The sequence below is a fragment of the Macaca mulatta genome, chromosome 5, assembly GCF_049350105.2.
Source record: "Macaca mulatta isolate MMU2019108-1 chromosome 5, T2T-MMU8v2.0, whole genome shotgun sequence".
Lineage (NCBI taxonomy): Eukaryota > Metazoa > Chordata > Mammalia > Primates > Cercopithecidae > Macaca > Macaca mulatta.
Window position 1 is genome coordinate 115,440,344 of NC_133410.1, and position 17,069 is coordinate 115,457,412.

The 17,069-nt window shown below is 37.2% G+C and overlaps 1 protein-coding gene across 6 annotated transcripts in view; it reads right to left on the reverse strand.

The window, feature by feature from the left end:
• Positions 1-14,087: 14,087 nt before the first annotated feature.
• The window catches only part of TBCK (TBC1 domain containing kinase), a 235,999-nt gene continuing 233,017 nt past the window's right edge, over positions 14,088-17,069 (reverse strand). For all 6 annotated transcript variants that reach the window (XM_078002052.1, XM_015138914.3, XM_078002045.1 and 3 more), the window contains one exon: positions 14,088-15,858. In XM_078002052.1, coding sequence (XP_077858178.1) covers positions 15,748-15,858 — 111 coding nt within the window. In that variant the 3' untranslated portion in view covers positions 14,088-15,747. The remainder of the gene's footprint in view (positions 15,859-17,069) is intronic.

Below are 17,069 nucleotides of genomic sequence, written 5' to 3' on the forward strand. Positions count from 1 at the left end.
ATATAATTTCTATTTTCTTAAATTTATTGAGTCTTGTGACTTATTGTATGGTCTATCTTTGAGAATGTTCCATGTGCTGATGAAAAGAATGTATATTCTGCAGTTGTTGGGTAGAATGTTCTGTAAATATCTGCTAAATCCATTTGTTGTAGGGTATACTTTAAGTCCATTGCTTCTTTGTTGACTTTCTCTTTTGATGATGTATCTAGTGCTGTCAGTGGAGTATTAAATTCCCCCCCATAACTGCATTGCCATCTATCTCATTTCTTAGGTCTAGTAATAATAGTTTTATAAATTTGGGAGCTTGAGTGTTAGGTACATATATATTTAGGATTGTGATGTTTTCTTGTTAGATCAGCCCTTTTATTATTGTATAATGTCCCTCTTTGTCTTTTTAAACTGTTGTGTTGCTTTGAAGTCTGTTTTGTCTGATATAAGAATAGCTACTTCTCATTTTTGGTGTCCATTTGCATGGAATATCTTTTTCGATGCCTTTACCTTATTTTGGTGTATTTTGAGGTTTCACTTCAAGATTTACAGCTCCTTTTAGCAGTTCTTGTAATGCTGGCTTGGTAGTGGCAAATTCTCCCAGCATTGTTTTGGTCTGGATAAAAATGTATCTTTCCTTCATTTATGAAGTGTAGTTTTGCTGAATACAAAATTCTTGGCTGATAATTGTTTTGTTTAAGGAGGCTAAAAATAAAACCTCAATCTCTTCTAGCTTGTAGGGTTTCTGCTGAGAAATCTGCCATTAATCTGGTAGGTTTTCCTTTATACCCGATGCTTTTGCTTCACAGATCTTAAGATTCATTTCTTTATCTTGACTTTAGATAACCCGATGACTATGTGCCTAGGCAATGATCTCTTTGTGATGAATTTCCCAGGTGTTCTTTGAGCGTCTTGTATTTGGATGTCTAGATCTCTAGCAAGGCTGGGGATGCTTTCCTTAATTTTTCCCTTAAATATGTTTTCCATACTTTTAGATTTATCTTCTTCCTCTTAAACCACCAATTATTCTTAGGCTTGGATGTTTAACATAGTCCCAAACTTCTTGGAGGCTTTGTTCATTTTTTAAAATTCTTTTTTCTTCGTCTTTGATGGATTGAGTTAATTAGAAAGCCTTGTCTTTGAGCTCTGAAGTTCTTTCTCCTGCTTGTTTGATTCTATTGCTGAGATTTTCCAATACATTTCGAATTTCTCTAAGTGTGCCCTTGATTTCCAGAAGTTGTGATTGCTTATTATTTATGCTACCCATTTCACTGAAGAATTTTCTTTCATATATCCTGTATGTTTTTGATTTCTGTAAGTTGGACTTCACCTTTATCTAGTGGATCCTTGATTAGGTTAATAATTGACCTTCTGAATTATTTTTCTGGCAATTCAGATATTTCATCTTGGTGTGGATCCATTGCTGTTGAGCTGGTATGATCATTTGAGGGTGTTAAAGAAACTTGTTTTGTCATATTACCGGAATTGTTTTTCCGGTTCCTTCTCATTTGGGTAGACTATGTCAGAGGGAAAATCTGGGATTCAAGGGCTGCTGTTCAGATTCTTTTGTCCCACAAGGTGTTCTCTTGATGTGTTGTTTTCCCCCTTCCCCTAAAAATGTGGCTTCCCGAGAGCCGAACTGTAGTGATTGTTTCACTCTTCTATCTGGCCACCCAGTGGAGCTACCGGACACTGGGCTGGTATTGAAGAGTGTCTGCAAAGAGCCCTGTGATGTGATCCGTCTTCAGGTCTTGCAGCTTTGCATACCAGCACCTGCTCTGGTGGAGGTCTTAGGGGAGTGGACTCTGTGAGGTTCCTTAGTTGTGTTTTTGTTTAGTGCGCTGGTTTTGTGTTTGTTGGCCTCCAGTCAGGAATTGGCACTTTCAAGAGCACACCAGCTGCAGTCCTGTGGGGAGGATGCAAACTTGCTCTAGAGATACCTGGTTAAGTATTCAGGTTTCTCAGACATCGGTCAGGGCCATAGAACAGCCAACAGATTATGGCTATTTTTTTTGGATACTAGGGTGGGTAGAGAAAGACCACCAGATGGGGGCAGGGATAGGTGTGTCCGAGCTCCAACTCTCCTTGGGCGGAACTTGCTGCAGCTGCTGTGGTGGATGGGGGTGTGGTTCCAAGGCCAATGGAATTATATTCCCAGGGGAATTATGGCTGCCTCTGCTGAGTCATCCAGGTCACCAGGGAAGGGGGAAAGCCAGCAGTCCCAGGCCTTACCCCTCTCCCATGCAGCCCGCAGTCCTAAAGTCCAGACTCACTCCCGCAGTGCCCCTGCAACAGCACTGAGTCTATTTCCAGGCAGCTGGTGACCAGGGCTGAGAACTTGCCCCAGACCATGGGTCTCCACATTGACTCACAGTTTTTGGACATTTCAGGGAGTCTGCAGTAGTGATCCAGTTCCTTCAAAAGATCTGTGAATTTTCTTAGCTTTCTTGGTATGTTCTGTGGTACTTCCTGGAGCAAAAGTTCAAGATGTGAGTCTCCACATGCTGCTCTGTCCATCTGAGCAGGAGCTGCAAGCTAGTTCTGTCTCTTACCCACCATCTTAATCCAATTCCTACTCCGTATTAGGTTTCAGCAAAAGGGTCTCCCCAACCACCCCCAGCAGACCCAGCCATGCTTTCTGCATTCTTGCTGCACTTTGACTCACCTTCTGTGGCTCTTCTTGAGTTCTTCAAAGACATTGCTGGCATCTTCTCCATTTTCCTTTCATTTCCTAGCTCATTCCTGGCATGTAGATACCATGAATAAAGAAAGTTACCTCTAGTAGCCAAGAAATGCATCTCACTTGCCAATTTCACCATGGCTTGCATTTCAATGGCAGGAGAATTTAGAAGCACTTCAGCATAGGAATGTGGTGTCTTATTAAAAATATTAGCTGCCCCTTTTACTGAGTCTTTCCTCTATGCCAGGCACTTTGCTAAATGCTTTACAAATATTATCACATTTATCTTCATTATAACTATGTAAAGCAGACATAATTATTAAACCCAGTTTACAGATACGGAAACCGAGGCTCAGCAAGGTTAAATTAAATGCTCCAGGTCACACAAGCAGGAAGGGAAAAGCCAAAGTTCCCATCTAATTACTCCAGAGCACACTCTCTTCCACTACACGTGGGATTAGAGCAACTTATTGGGGCAAAATATGCAGTCTCTCCTCTTCCAACCATAACAAATGGATTTAAATATAACAAAAAGTATTCTTAGGAAAGCAATGTTCCTATATGATCAAAAAGTTGTCAGTGCTTTTTCTTAAAAAATGAATATGGTAAGGAAACACAATTAACCCGCTGAATTTGAACTCAAATTTTATTTAGACTGAGTGTAATAAGAGACATGCTTAAGGTAGTTCTAAAAATTAAAAGTCCCAATAAAAACCTTATTCCAAGAAATTGTTTCTTTTTCTTTTTTTAGATTATTCAATTAGGTTACTTCTAGAACACAAGCAGTGCTATGCTGTTGTGAAGTAAAAAATCTTTTTTACTTGAGCCCACGAATTGTTAGTTAAAATGCCTAACTTATTGCTAACATCAATAATTAAGCAGCAGAGGAAAGATTTATCATGGTACTTTTGTGCTTAGCGATGCCAGAATTATGTACTAATCCTGTGTCAAGATAAAATTCCCCGCTGAGATGCCTAGGAAGACATGCCGTCACCACCTGCAACAGCATTAACTCACTGTGCTTTTAGGAAATTGACACGTTAAGGACAAAAGTCATTTTTAGACAGAGCAAGAGAACATTTGGCAACAGGCAGAAGCTAAAAGGGAATTTCAGCTTGTGGCTCCATACAATTGACTCAAATAGGATATTTGAACATAAAGAAGTCAGGACTAGTTGGCAGCTTATCCCGACAGAATTGCATAGCTCCTCACAGTTTAAACTATTTTTGTAAAGGTTTAGTGGGGTAGCAGCAGCAGCTGGTTACTGCAGTGTCTTTCTTCCATCAGGCAAATGCCTGATGGCTCTCAGGATGTCTGGCAAATAACCCTGGCAAAAAGGTGCCATTTCCCCCAAATTCAGCAAAGAATTGTACTAAATTCCACAGTGCCCAGCTCATTGCTATTAGCACTCCCAGCCCTCATTTTTGGATTAGCTTCTGAAAGGAAAGGCCCTCTTTCCTTCCTCTCTGGTTCTTCCTCATGATTACTGCAATCCTTAGCACTTTTTGTGGTTTGACTGGTTAATTCCCATGTAATGGGTGGAAAAAGACCTGAAGCATGGAAAAGTTATAAGATTAACGGTGTTTGTAGGGTGAACCAATACTAAGGTGAAAAGTTCTCCTTTGGTAGGTTAATAATAAAAAGCATAAAAATAGCTACCTCCATTTTTATGTGCTCTAGTTGCTACATACTGTTTGCCTTATGATCATTTCCTTCTTTACTCCTCATACCAAGTCTGCAAAGCAGGCTTTAATCGAGCTCATTTAACAGATTAAAGAGATAAAACAAAACAAAAACTGAGGCTGAAGGAGACAACAACTTGCCCAAGGTCACACATTCAGTAAGCGGCAAAGTGTCTGAGTCCAAAGCATGAAAGTTCCCTATCTTGTGAAGTGATATTCCATTAAGGACAGCCTTTGTTACAAGGAGTTTCCAGGTTTAGCTTTTGCTAAGCACACAGTACATTTGTAGCCTGTGTCACACAGTTGTTACTGTTCTGTTTTCTAATTCCCTGTATGTGCTAACCCTTATAACAGGGACAATGTGCTATTTCTTTAAGCATCCATTGCATATCCTAGGGTGCAGACATATATCTGGTACGTAATCATTGTTGATTGATGCTTTTTATATTGTAAACAGTGTTTCTCTTCCTTCATCCAATAAACACTGATTAAAGCCCACTTTTGTGCTGACAGTGTAGTATTTTCTATGGGAAATAGTAAAATGAAGATTCTACCCATCTTGCCCTCAAAGAAATCTAGAAAGTGGGGAACATCATGTATATAGGGAAGAGGAACCTTGCTCACACTTTTCCTCTTCCCCTTCCTTGCATCTCCCCACAAAAAGAGGCAACTATAATCTGATAGGTCTGGTTCCAGAACACTTGTTTGGCCACACTTACTGATGGGCAGGGTTATTATTTAACTTTTAAGAGGTTCTGTCTTTCTTCTTTTCTAGTGCATGTGGCTCAGTTTGTAAATTGAACTAAGGTCTCTTTAGTTACCTGGTCATCTTTTTGTGATGTTCTTATCTTTTTATCCACATACTTAAAGCTTACTGGGCTTTTGTTTTAGTTCTCATACTATGTGATAAACTAGAAAATGAGATCTAATATTTAGATCTGGCTTGGTGCAGACACAATGCTATGGAGGCCCTGAATATAATCTGTGGGTTTTAATCCAGGGTTATGGAAGCTCTAAATTGGGGAGAAGTGGTCACTAGCCCAGCCAGTGGTACTTTGTTTTCCACTTGCTATTATCCCTGATGTGTAAATTTCACTTGGGAATTTGGTGGAGAAGAGGATGACTGGCAAGGATTTTGAGGTCCCTGGCCTTAATGCCATAAAATACCACTAAAACTTTACTACCTGACCTAACCCAGGAGCTACATCACAGAGACAGAACAAAGTGTTATCAAGGCTCAATCCACATGCTATAGGACTCCAGGAAACCTCACTATTGACTTGAGGGCATTGGGTGAATGTATGTACTTTTTAGGTTTCTTTTCTCAATACTGGTTCAAACAATGGACTTGTTATGTAAAGAACACTGAGAGCTAAGCAATTCATGTAATAGGGTTGAGTGACCGCATGTCGTCAGCATTCAGAAAGAGACTGATAGACAATCTGGCTAAGCAAGGCCAATAACTCTGGCCATATCTGCCATGGGAAGACTTATCTATGTAGAATTCAACATCCATGGCACTCATTTATTAATGTCCTAATAGTCATAGTCCTTAAGGCCTATTAAATTCAAATAACTTCTTGGGTACCTGTTAGAGAATGTGATAAACTAGGTAGTTTTGTACCCTGTAACAAGTCCAGACATACAATAGCTTTTTAAAAAATCAGGGTCACATTCAATAATAATATTAATATTAAACTTATACTCCAAACACAAGTACTTCGCTACTACCCTGATTCTTATTACTACATTTGTGTTTTGAAGTGATCCTACCCCTTTAAAATGAATCCCACTCTCTTTATAATGATTTCTGTGTATGTAATCAATTTGCTTCTTCCCTCTATGAGGAGAAATGGCTGTGGATCTCACACAGTTGCTACTGAGTAGAATGACCTTCAGCAGGCAGAGATAAACAAGAGCTGCTTTTCATCTCCCAGCCATTGATTTTCTGCAAGTCAAACCACAAAACTGCTTTGAAGTCCAGGAGAGAGCTGCAAGGGAAGAGGGAGATAAAACTGAAGGGAAGGGTGGATTTGAAACAAAGTTAATCTCTGCCACCTAGGTGTAGATAGTTATTGGTAAAACTGAACCTGCCAGGTTGTATTGAAAGAATTTAGATTACTGTAAAAAGTGTGTTTTAAACTGGTAAAACTGAGTTTGGAAAGGGTGGTATATAAAACAAAGAGAAGTCTGAAAGGGTCTTGCATAAAATTTATAAACTTAGCAGAAATAATTGCTTTAAATGGAATTAAACAGTATTAGGTGTGCAGTGTATAATTTTAATACTGCTTGTGAAGTCTTCCATTTTGTTTATGTTGCATAACAGGAAAGGTATATGGATTGTAAGAGTAATTATTTGATGTGTCAATATTTTTTCTCTAAAAACTACACAATAGATCAAGAGTTTGGTTTGATGGTTTTGCAGAACAGTTATGACTTTTATAAAAAATTATACACATATTTGAATAATGTTTTCCATTGACAAAATACTTTTCTATGAGCTTCAACATAAACCTAGGAGACAGGCTGGATAAATGCTATTACCTCTTATATATATGAGGAACCAGAGCCTGAGGGAACCCATGTGAACTGCCCAGAGAGACACTGAAAAAAACAGTGGAGGGGCCAGTAGTAGAGAATCCAAGTTCTCTGATAATTGGTCTCCTTTTCTTCCTGCAGGCTCCATGTAATTTGAGGTTTAGGGGAGAGGAAAACTTGAACCCTCCCTTCCCCCTCTTCTTCCTGAAATGTGTTGTTTTTGTCAGGGTGGTCTTTTTCAATGTACTCTTAACATGATACTGTTGGGATCCTAGAACATATTTCTTATTCTTAAGATGTCTGGAGGTTAAATGCTGACACTGAAAATTTGGAGACCCTGCTTTGAAGACAGTCATTACTTTGACCACAGAGTAGGTTTGAGCTTCCTGAATAGTGCTGCATAAAGTAGGATTTACCATAATTCTGGGGGGGCTTAAGGGAACTTAGTGTTGTGAAATGAAAGATCTTTGAGAAAGTTTAACCATGAACACTAAACAAATGCCAGCCAACCTGAAACCTCAGCTCCCAGCTCTTCCTCATTCCAGCCTTCCAGGAGCCTTCCAGGATCTGGGTAAACAAAAAATACGCATGCCATTTGAGGGGAAAGCTGTCATTGGAGGAGCTGAGGTTTCACCTGCCCTTGAAACGGCTGAAGCACTCATGTGCTCTCAAGGAGCAATACAGTTATCATGACCTGGACCAACAAGTGTCTGGTAGAGGTACATGTGTGGTATGACAACCTTTGGAGTTGTCAGTAGGTCCCTTTCACAATTTATTGTTTTCATTTGGTTATTTTTATACAACTAATTTGTATCAGATATTTAATTCAGTATTTTTTTCAGATCCTAAAAATCATTTAGTTTTAGCTGGTAAGTAATAAAGTATACATCCAATAATATGCTCATGTAAAATTTCAATCAGGTTTTATAATAAATGCCTAACAGCTTTTTAAAAGTGGTTCAGTTAATGTCCTGGGCAGGACAAGCTAATTAAAAGGGTTGCAATTACTTAATTGCAACAATTAATTTCTTTGTTATTATTATTTGCACTAATAGAATTTGGCAGACAATAATTAACTTTAATATTACTTTTGATATTACTTCACTTAATCAAACAGAGCAATTTAAAATTCATTTCAGAATGCCATAAAGTTAGTGATTTATAGGGCAATTAATATAATAGTCAGCCTCCGCCTGAGCTATTATCATTTTATAGGATGGTTTCTTTACAAATACGTAACATCTTCCTTTATGTAAGTTATGTAAGTTACCACTGACTGACATTCGAAATAGTTATATTGCTGCATAGGATTCATGTTAAAATAACATGTCACTTAAATGAGTGTTAAGATTTTATCTATTAAAATCATCTCCTTTTTATTATTTCCTTCACTTAAACGTACATACACATGTGACTTACAAGTAAACGTATTTTGGCATATGGGCTTAAATGGCTCATCAGCACATTTCCTGTCCAGTGCGTTTTGTAAAATATTAGTAAAGCATCAGTCATGATAGAGGCTTCAATCTATTTTTGTTTTTAAAAAATAATTATAAATCTCTGTAGGTATATTTACTTTTGAAATATGAACTAGTCTAGTCCTTCTCTATTACCTGGGATGCTGTTAGACTTAATCTGTTTGGATTTATGTTAGTTAATTTTTTAAAAAGGGGGTATATTTTAAAGTTTCTTCATTACCAGGAAAACACTCTTCCCATGCTTCTTTTTAGGTACCAAATCGTGGCAGAAATCTAAATGACTACCTGACAGTAGTTAATATGAAAAAAAATCCTATTACAAACTAAACATAGATAAACCATTATTTAGAGGATTGTATAGTCATTGAGTTGTCGTAACCCAAAGTAGGGTTAAAAAATTTTTTAATGCCTATTACCTCTATCTGAGTAATTTGAGAAACAATTCAAACTAACCTCTTACCTCTGAGTCAATGTTTGTGATATACATATATTTTTTGCTACAGAGGTAAATGGATAAATCCCTGGAAATGCCTTCTACCTGTCTGTGCCAGTTGCTCAGGGTAGGTCTTCATCAGAAGGCATCTCAGGAAGGCCTCTCAAGAGCACAGTCATACTAGGGCAGTGTGGGATGGGAGCTGATTCCGAGATTTTTGAAAATAGGAAACAAGTTCAGAGTAGGGAGTTAAAATGGTCACACTAGGCATTACATTTAGACAGATGTTTTATCCTGTCGTCTTATACTGCCATATGTAATTAATGACAATATAATATGTCCAGAGATTTAAAAAAATCCTCATTTATGTAAATCCTACTTATTCAACAATAATATGATTCCCTTCTTGGTTGCACATCACTTTGCAAACTACCGTCTGTGCCATCTGGCCTCAATCCAGTAGCTCTGTTTCTCACATGCCTTTCAAATCCTTAATGACCTTATATGGAGTCTGTGGCTATGAATGCATGGTATATGGAATTATTAATGGTCTTAAAGATAATTTTAGAAAATATATGCTATCTGGCAAATAATAAATTATCAGGATAGTTTACCTCAGAGCATAAAACTATATTTTAAAGTTAGCAAATGACTTAAATGACCTCTATTTCTTCTCTTTTGTGATTAATGGATCCAGAAACTAGCTATCCCCTACTCCCCCACCTTGACTTTCCACACATGACTAGGAAACTGATAAGAGGACCTTTCTTATTCTTCAAGCCTGGTCCCTGGCTAAGACATAGAAAACAAACGTTAAAAGCCATCTTTGATCCTGTATATCAAGGACTGTACTGTAGACAGAGACAATGTGTTTCTCTACCAGGGATGTGTTTCTGAGGAAGGTTGTCTTGAAGGTGAAAGGTAACACATAGTAAGAGTTCCTGAAAATAGTGATTCTCCCCTCAGAGCAGAATGCTCAAATGCATTATTTTTTTGAAAGTGTAAACAGGGTGAGGAGGTGAGAGTGCCATCCTCTAAGGGCTGATATTAAGTGGAGTTTCCAAGTAAGTATCAGTAGTCAGTTTAATTGACATTTTCAGTGGTTCATTTTTGTACCCCACATATCATATAATACAGTGACTGACCCAAAGTTGGTCTGCAATAAATACGTAATGAACTGAAATTGTTGTCCTTTACTTTCTCTATCTGTATATGATGAGCAGAAAAATAGGCAAGGAATCAGAAAAGCAGAATTGCAATTTTGAATCTGCCTTTTACTAGCTATGTGATCTTTGCAAAATCTTTTCACTTTTCTTATTGTTTTGAACAATGACATTTGGATTGAATAATCTTTAACATTCCCTTTACTTTCATAATTTATAATCTACAGAAAATATAATGACCCTAGGATGATTAAATCAATGATGCACTAGTAAATGTTATTGACTGGCTCTCAAAAATAAATAAAATTTTTAAAAAGGAGCCTGATTTGGAATATTTGCCTATTTCTATGGTGTAAATACCCTTTACGTGGTTGATATAAGCTACTAATCTGAGATCACTGACCACGGAGTTGAGAAGAGATGAGAACATTCAGCTCTTTCAAGCTACTGGAGCCAGTTCCAGAGCAATGCAGGACTGAGAATACTAAATCATTCTACTCTATAGGACTGAAAATATGCTAATCTAATTGAGAAAAAATTAATAACAGAATAAGAATAGGTTTCCAGGTTAATGAGAAAATTAAGTCTCTTTTGCAAGGATTATCTTAGGTTTTAATGCTAGTGATCACATTAGTTAAAAAATGGTAGGCCATGTACTGTTTCTTAAGTCACATCCATATATAATGAGAGTAAAAGTTGAATCTTTTAGCATGGCAGGAAGCAATATTTAGAATCTGATCTAATGCTTTAAATGTATTTTTTATAGCTCCAAGATTAGTTGTAGGCCAAGATAGAACAATGTTTTAACCCCCACCACCCAAGGGATTAGTATCTAGAAATGTTGGCAAGACAGTACTTTGGTACCAATTAGAACAGAACAGTATTTAGAACTGTTTATTAGAACAGATCAGTATTATTAGAATAGAACAGTATTATTGAAATGCTGTAGACAATGCAAACTAAAAGGAATGCCCTCTGAAAGGAATGAGAAAGGATATTAAAGAATAACAACCTAAGAGGAGACATTAGGCCTGAAAGTCACAGTAGAAGCTATGCATATCACAGTCTATCTATAGAACACTGAATATGCCAAGATCCAAGTTTAGTTTTCATGTTACAAGCACCTATCATAAGGCATTAACAAGAAAATTACTCAGAAAAGATATAAATACACGTGACTTTATAAAATATGGCTAACTTTTAAAATAGCTATTTACAATGTGTACTGTTTCTAATATTGTATGAGATAAAACTGGATTACAAAACCTAAAGGTTGTGTGTGAGCAATTACATATCCTGTTAAATGTCAAGTGTCGGTTTAAGTTTGAAACTCTTCACCATTAGTTTTCCACATAAAATTGAAGTTGGTAGCTGTGAAGAGTATTTGGTCTTGACATTGAACATCCAAACTAAAATCGATCATAAATATTACATTTTGCTTCTACTCTGATTTAATCAACATTTATCAAGAAAAATGCATTATTTGGTTAATAATAGCTATATTTAGGGCCAGCATGTATAACAATGGGATTACTGGTTACAACTGATAGAATGGAATATCTGCTAATCCTGTCTGTCTAGTCAAGTCAGCAGTCTTCTCTCCTTGTAGTGGATTTTATTAAATGAGACTACTGAGTAAGACTTTTTTTTTTTTTTGAGACGGAGTCTCGCTCTGTCACCCAGGCTGGAGTGCAGTGGCGCGATCTCGGCTCACTGCAAGCTCCGCCTCCCGGGTTCATGCCTCAGCCTCCCGAGTAGCTGGGACTACAGGCGCCCACCACGACGCCTGGCTAATTTTTTGTATTTTTAGTAGAGATGGGGTTTCACAGTGTTAGCCAGGATGGTCTCGATTTCCTGACCTCATGATCTGCCCACCTTGGCCTCCCAAAGTGAGTAAGATTCTTTTGAGATGCTATGCAATCCTTTCGATACTAATTCCCAAAGGAGTATCTTTTGGTAACTATTTGGAGGAGGACAGCACAGGAATCGAACAAATATCCGGCACCACTGTGTCCTCTAAAAGTTTTATATAGTTCATTGTTTTCCTTTTAAAGTGCACTAAAGCCTGTTCTAAATCAGGAACTTACCGCAGACTTTCCACTGAACAACTCCATCTGTCTATAATAGATTTTTCTTTCTTCATCGAGAATAACCAGCCCAATGACAATCTTCTCTGTAGCTTCCCTGATTTGGCGGGAAGTTATGTCTCATCATTTCATGGAGCAGAGTTCCTTGAGACTGTCACTTCATAAAGAGGTCTTACTTAGAACTCCCACCCAGAAGGTCCAAAGCTATGTCTTCTATTCCTATATGCATTCCAAAACCCGAGTTCCTAGGGCTTATATTGATACTAGATATCCCACGGGCCTAAAAGCTGTGCCTTTTAGGTCCTTTTCATTTCTGACATCAAGAAATTTCTTTCTCTCAAACTTGGTTAAGCATTAGTTATTTTTAATATGCTTTTTGAATCTAACATTTCTGTATTTTGAAGAGGATGCAACTATTTTGAAGTTATCTGCTCCAACTTCTAGAATTATCAGATTTTAGAGCTGGATGGGACCTTAGAGATCCTTTTTTCACTCCATGAATTGAGATTTCAATTTATTTCTATACTATCAGGTACCAGGTAAGTTTGGCAGTTGAAAAAAACTACCACAGGTTATTTTTACTTTTCTCCCTTCAAATAGATTCTAAAATTGATAGAGATTCAATTTTATATTAATTGAGCATATCCAATGTGGTGGGTTGCTGAAGGTAGTAAGAGGTATAAATTATAGCTCCTGATCTTAAGGAGCTCATATTTTAATAGAGGCCTAAATATAAACAATTGCAAAACGATGTAATAAATCTATTATTAGAAGTATGAATGGAATGCTTTGGTAGATTCGAGACTCTTAATACAGCATGGGGAAGCCACAGAAGACTGGAGGAGGTACATTGTTGTTGATGGATTATCAAGCGTTAATGTGTGCTTGTGTATGTGAGTTTGTGTGTGTGTGTGTGTGTGTGTGTATGTGTATCTGGGTGGGCTGGTGGTTGTAGTTATGGCATTCCAGGTAGTCCCAGAAACAGTGCTGATACTAATCGTGTAGAAATCAATAATTTATTAAAAGGGAGCTCAAATAAATCCTGGGTTATATATATTTAATCTAACAAATAGTTGTTGAGGTCAACTTTGTTGGTATCATCCACCATGAAATAACATGCCTTGTGTATAAACATGGCAGTGATAGTGTGCTCTTTCTTACTTTCCTGTTGAGAATATTAAATATTATAATTTTCATGTTTAAAAAACTTCGATTTCTTGGAATAAGCCTAAATGTGTCAAGTTTTAAGAAAGATCAAATGCAAAATCATGACAGACGGTTGCTACTATTATCTTTTTACATAGCTCTCCTCAAAAGGTCTTCATCCTCTCCTACTACCTACCACCTTATTCAACTCAAATCACTGCCCTTCCATCCCTCTCTTCTCTGCTTTCTCAGTAAGGCAATGTTAAGAGTCAGAATGATCATCAATGCTGCATTCTGATTATGAACTCAGATAAGTCATTAAAGATTGAAGGAAAAGAATAGTAATTGCCAGGACAGGAGGATTTAATATTTCTCTGAAGAGGACAGATGATGGCCCAAAAACAATGTTAGGGAAATCTTGGTAAATATTTGTTCTCATTATTTGTCCTATTTTTTTCTTTGTAAACTAGGTAAGGATCACAAATGATATAACTATGGATTAGTGTCTTAGACCTAGTAGGTATTCAAAACATATTTGGTGAATGACCAAATAAATTGAATAAAACAAACAAAACAGCATGGGTCCTGGGACAACAGGATACTTATATGCAAGAATGAACCTGGACCCCTCACTCCATATACAAACATTTATTAAAGACCTTGGGAGGGGTTAATGTGGAATGCCTGATCAGGTAGACAATTGCATACAATGAAAGTATTCTGGATAATAGTGATTGCACAACTTTGTGAATACACTAAAAACTACTGAATTGTACATTTTAAAAGGATGAATTTTATGGTAAGTAAAGTATATCTCAATTTAAAAAGTAGATGCAAAGAAGAAAAACTAAAATAAACAATAGCAGCAACAACAAAACCATGGCCCAGAAAGCTGAATTGAGGCTTTTATTGAAATGTTCTGCCTAGGCAGTCTTAACATTGGAGTGGAATATTGTTATAGATGAATGAACACTTTTTAGTTAAAACAAAATTGAAGATAGTTAAAGGATATGCTATATTTCAATAATTATAAGATGCATATTTTTTCAGGTTTCTGAAAGGGGAACGTATCTTTTTTTTTTTTTTGAGATGGAGCCTCACCCTGTTGCCCAGGTTGGAGTACAGTGGCCCTATCTCGGCTCACTGCAATCTCCACCTCTCGGGTTCAAGTGATTCTCCTGCCTCTCCTGAGTAGCTGGGATCACAGACACATGCCACTATGCCCGGCTGATTTTTATATTTTTAGTAGAGACAGAGTTTCCCCATGTTGGCCAAACTACTGACCTCGGCCTCCCAGGGAATGTGTCTTTTAATTGACAATGTGTCACAATTCATTTGGCTTCATTTTTTTCTTTGTGGTACCTAAAATTGTGAGATGTCTTAGATTTAATGAAATATAATACTCATTTTAAAAACAATGTGGCAGAGGCAGAGGTTGCTAGCTGTACCTCAATATGTACTCTTCCCACACAGTAATAAGAATTTTTTTAGCTGGGGAAATGATCAACTACCCAAAGACTATACTTCCAGTTTTCCTTTAAGCTAGGTGTGGCCATGTACCTAAGTTCTGGCCAATGATATGTAAGCAGAGGTAGTGTGTGCAACTTCTGGTTTATGACCTTAATGGGAAGGAGCATGCTTTGCTTCTTTTCCTTTCTTTCTGTCTTTCCTCCCTCCTTCTTTCATTCCTTTTTTTCTCTTCATCCCCTCCCTCCTTCCCTCATTCTCTTCCTTCTAGATAACAGATGTGATGATAGAAGCTGAGGAGCTATTTTCATCCATGAGATGATGACACGTATTGAGGTTGGTAAAGCAATGAGAGAAGATAATGAGTTCTTAATGATCAGGAAACCAGTATACTAGCCCTAGACTGACTGTACAGAATTTCATGTGATAAAGAAACTAGAAAATTTGTTGAAGCCATTCTTCTTTGCTACAGGAACTGACCAAATATTCTATCAAATATGAATGGTTTCTAAATGTCATTTTTCTGGGAGTAAATATTACCACTTTCTGCAATGGGATAAACTTCACTTCCCCTACACACACACACCCTTGTTTGGGTGAAATGAGTTACTAAATGTAGCATTTATTTATAAGGAATGCATTGTGAATAGTTTCTCAATTTTCATTATCAGGGAAAGATGATGATTTTAGCCCACATTCAGTGTATGTTTCTAAATAATACAATCAACAGGACTGTCTGTTCAGTACAATGGAGGACAGCTTTTTCAGGGCAACTGGGATTTCTTGATAATGCTAAATCTGTCTCATCAGCTGAATTTCTTGGGCTTTATGTGGCAGTGTAGTAAAAATATATGATCAGATTTCACTGTTAAGAAAAATTCTTTCAGCAATACATGTACAGTCAAGTTTCTTGTGTAGATACCTGAACATGTGGGTTATGAGATTTTTAAAAATGTCTCATGACAAACTTTATGGAAATGCAACAATCTAGACATCTAGTTTTGTCTGAGAGTGGCATGGATACGAAGAACTGTGCTGTTGGTGCTGATGCCACGCTGACTTTTGGCAGTCACACTCTTGGTTCTTCATATTTGAGGAGATGGGACAGTGAGGAGGCCTGTTGGCTTGATTTTATTAATGCCACCATCTAGAATACAGATTCTTGGATATTTCATCTTCACAAGGTGAGCTGCAAACTGGAAAAAAAAAAAAAGAGGCAAAATGTTTAGAGGATATACAGAAGATATCTCCAACCTCATGTTTTTCTCAGAATTTGAAAGACAAAATTATTTTAATGTTATGATTGCTGTCACCACTGTATAATAAGTTGTCAACTTGGTTATTATAAATTAAATTACTCTTTTATATGCTAACAATATCTTTATCTTATGGAATAAATGTCTCTTTTGTTCTCTTTTATGATTTTTTTTTGAATATGTGATAAATATACATGGTAAACAATTCAAATTCAGTAGAAAAGGGTATACAATGAGAAGTAAACTCGTTCCACTTCTGTTCCCAGTCCTCCCTCTCCAGAGGTCATTAATGTTATTATTTTTAGGTATTCTTCCAGTAATAGTCAAAACAAGCTCAAATTTACATTGAAAAAATTTTGATATTATAGTCCACTTCAATGTCCCATAGAGGGCCCATAAACCAGTTGTAACATGTTTTTGGAGCAATCACAACTAACATTTTGAGTTCCCAAACCTGGAATGAATTTGAAGGACAGATCCAGGAAGCCTTCTAGATTCTAGCACAAGAGGACTTTGTAAAAGTTATCAAGACATATACATATCTGACTTAGCTCAAATCTACCTGTTCAGGATCATCGATTGCGTTTTCTCATTCTTTGCACTTCATGATAAAGCAGCCCTGAACTGCGTGTCAATCCCAATATAGCATACTGCTTTATGTTCAGACCTTTTCCTGGGCAGATTGTCCAATGTTGGGCACTTGCTCCATTTCCCATCAATTCCTGTCCCCTCTTTAGCTCCTCCTCAATAGTAACCCCCACACATAACCTCAAACCTGCCTGACTTCTATTCATTTTCCTGCTCAGGCACTTCCTTCTCTAGGAGCTAAGTTGCCATTAGGGTCCCTGCTTCTCAGCTCCTGAAGTTTCTTGTATGAATCTCAATCTTTGGCCTTACCTCATTTATTTAAATTATCCACTTAAGAGCTTCCTTCTATTTTGTTTTCTTCCTGGTACCTGGCACATGGTAGGGGCTCAATATATGTTTGCTGGATTGAAGTAAACTATGCCAAATGATCATAAAACCCAGGGCAAAATCATGAAGTAAAGAAGTTTTTCTTTGGCTCTTTGGCTATTTTATCTCTGTTCCTTCTCTTTGGTAGTGTCCTGTTCCTCCTCATTGAGTATTTGTGTCCTCAAGTTCTCTTCAAT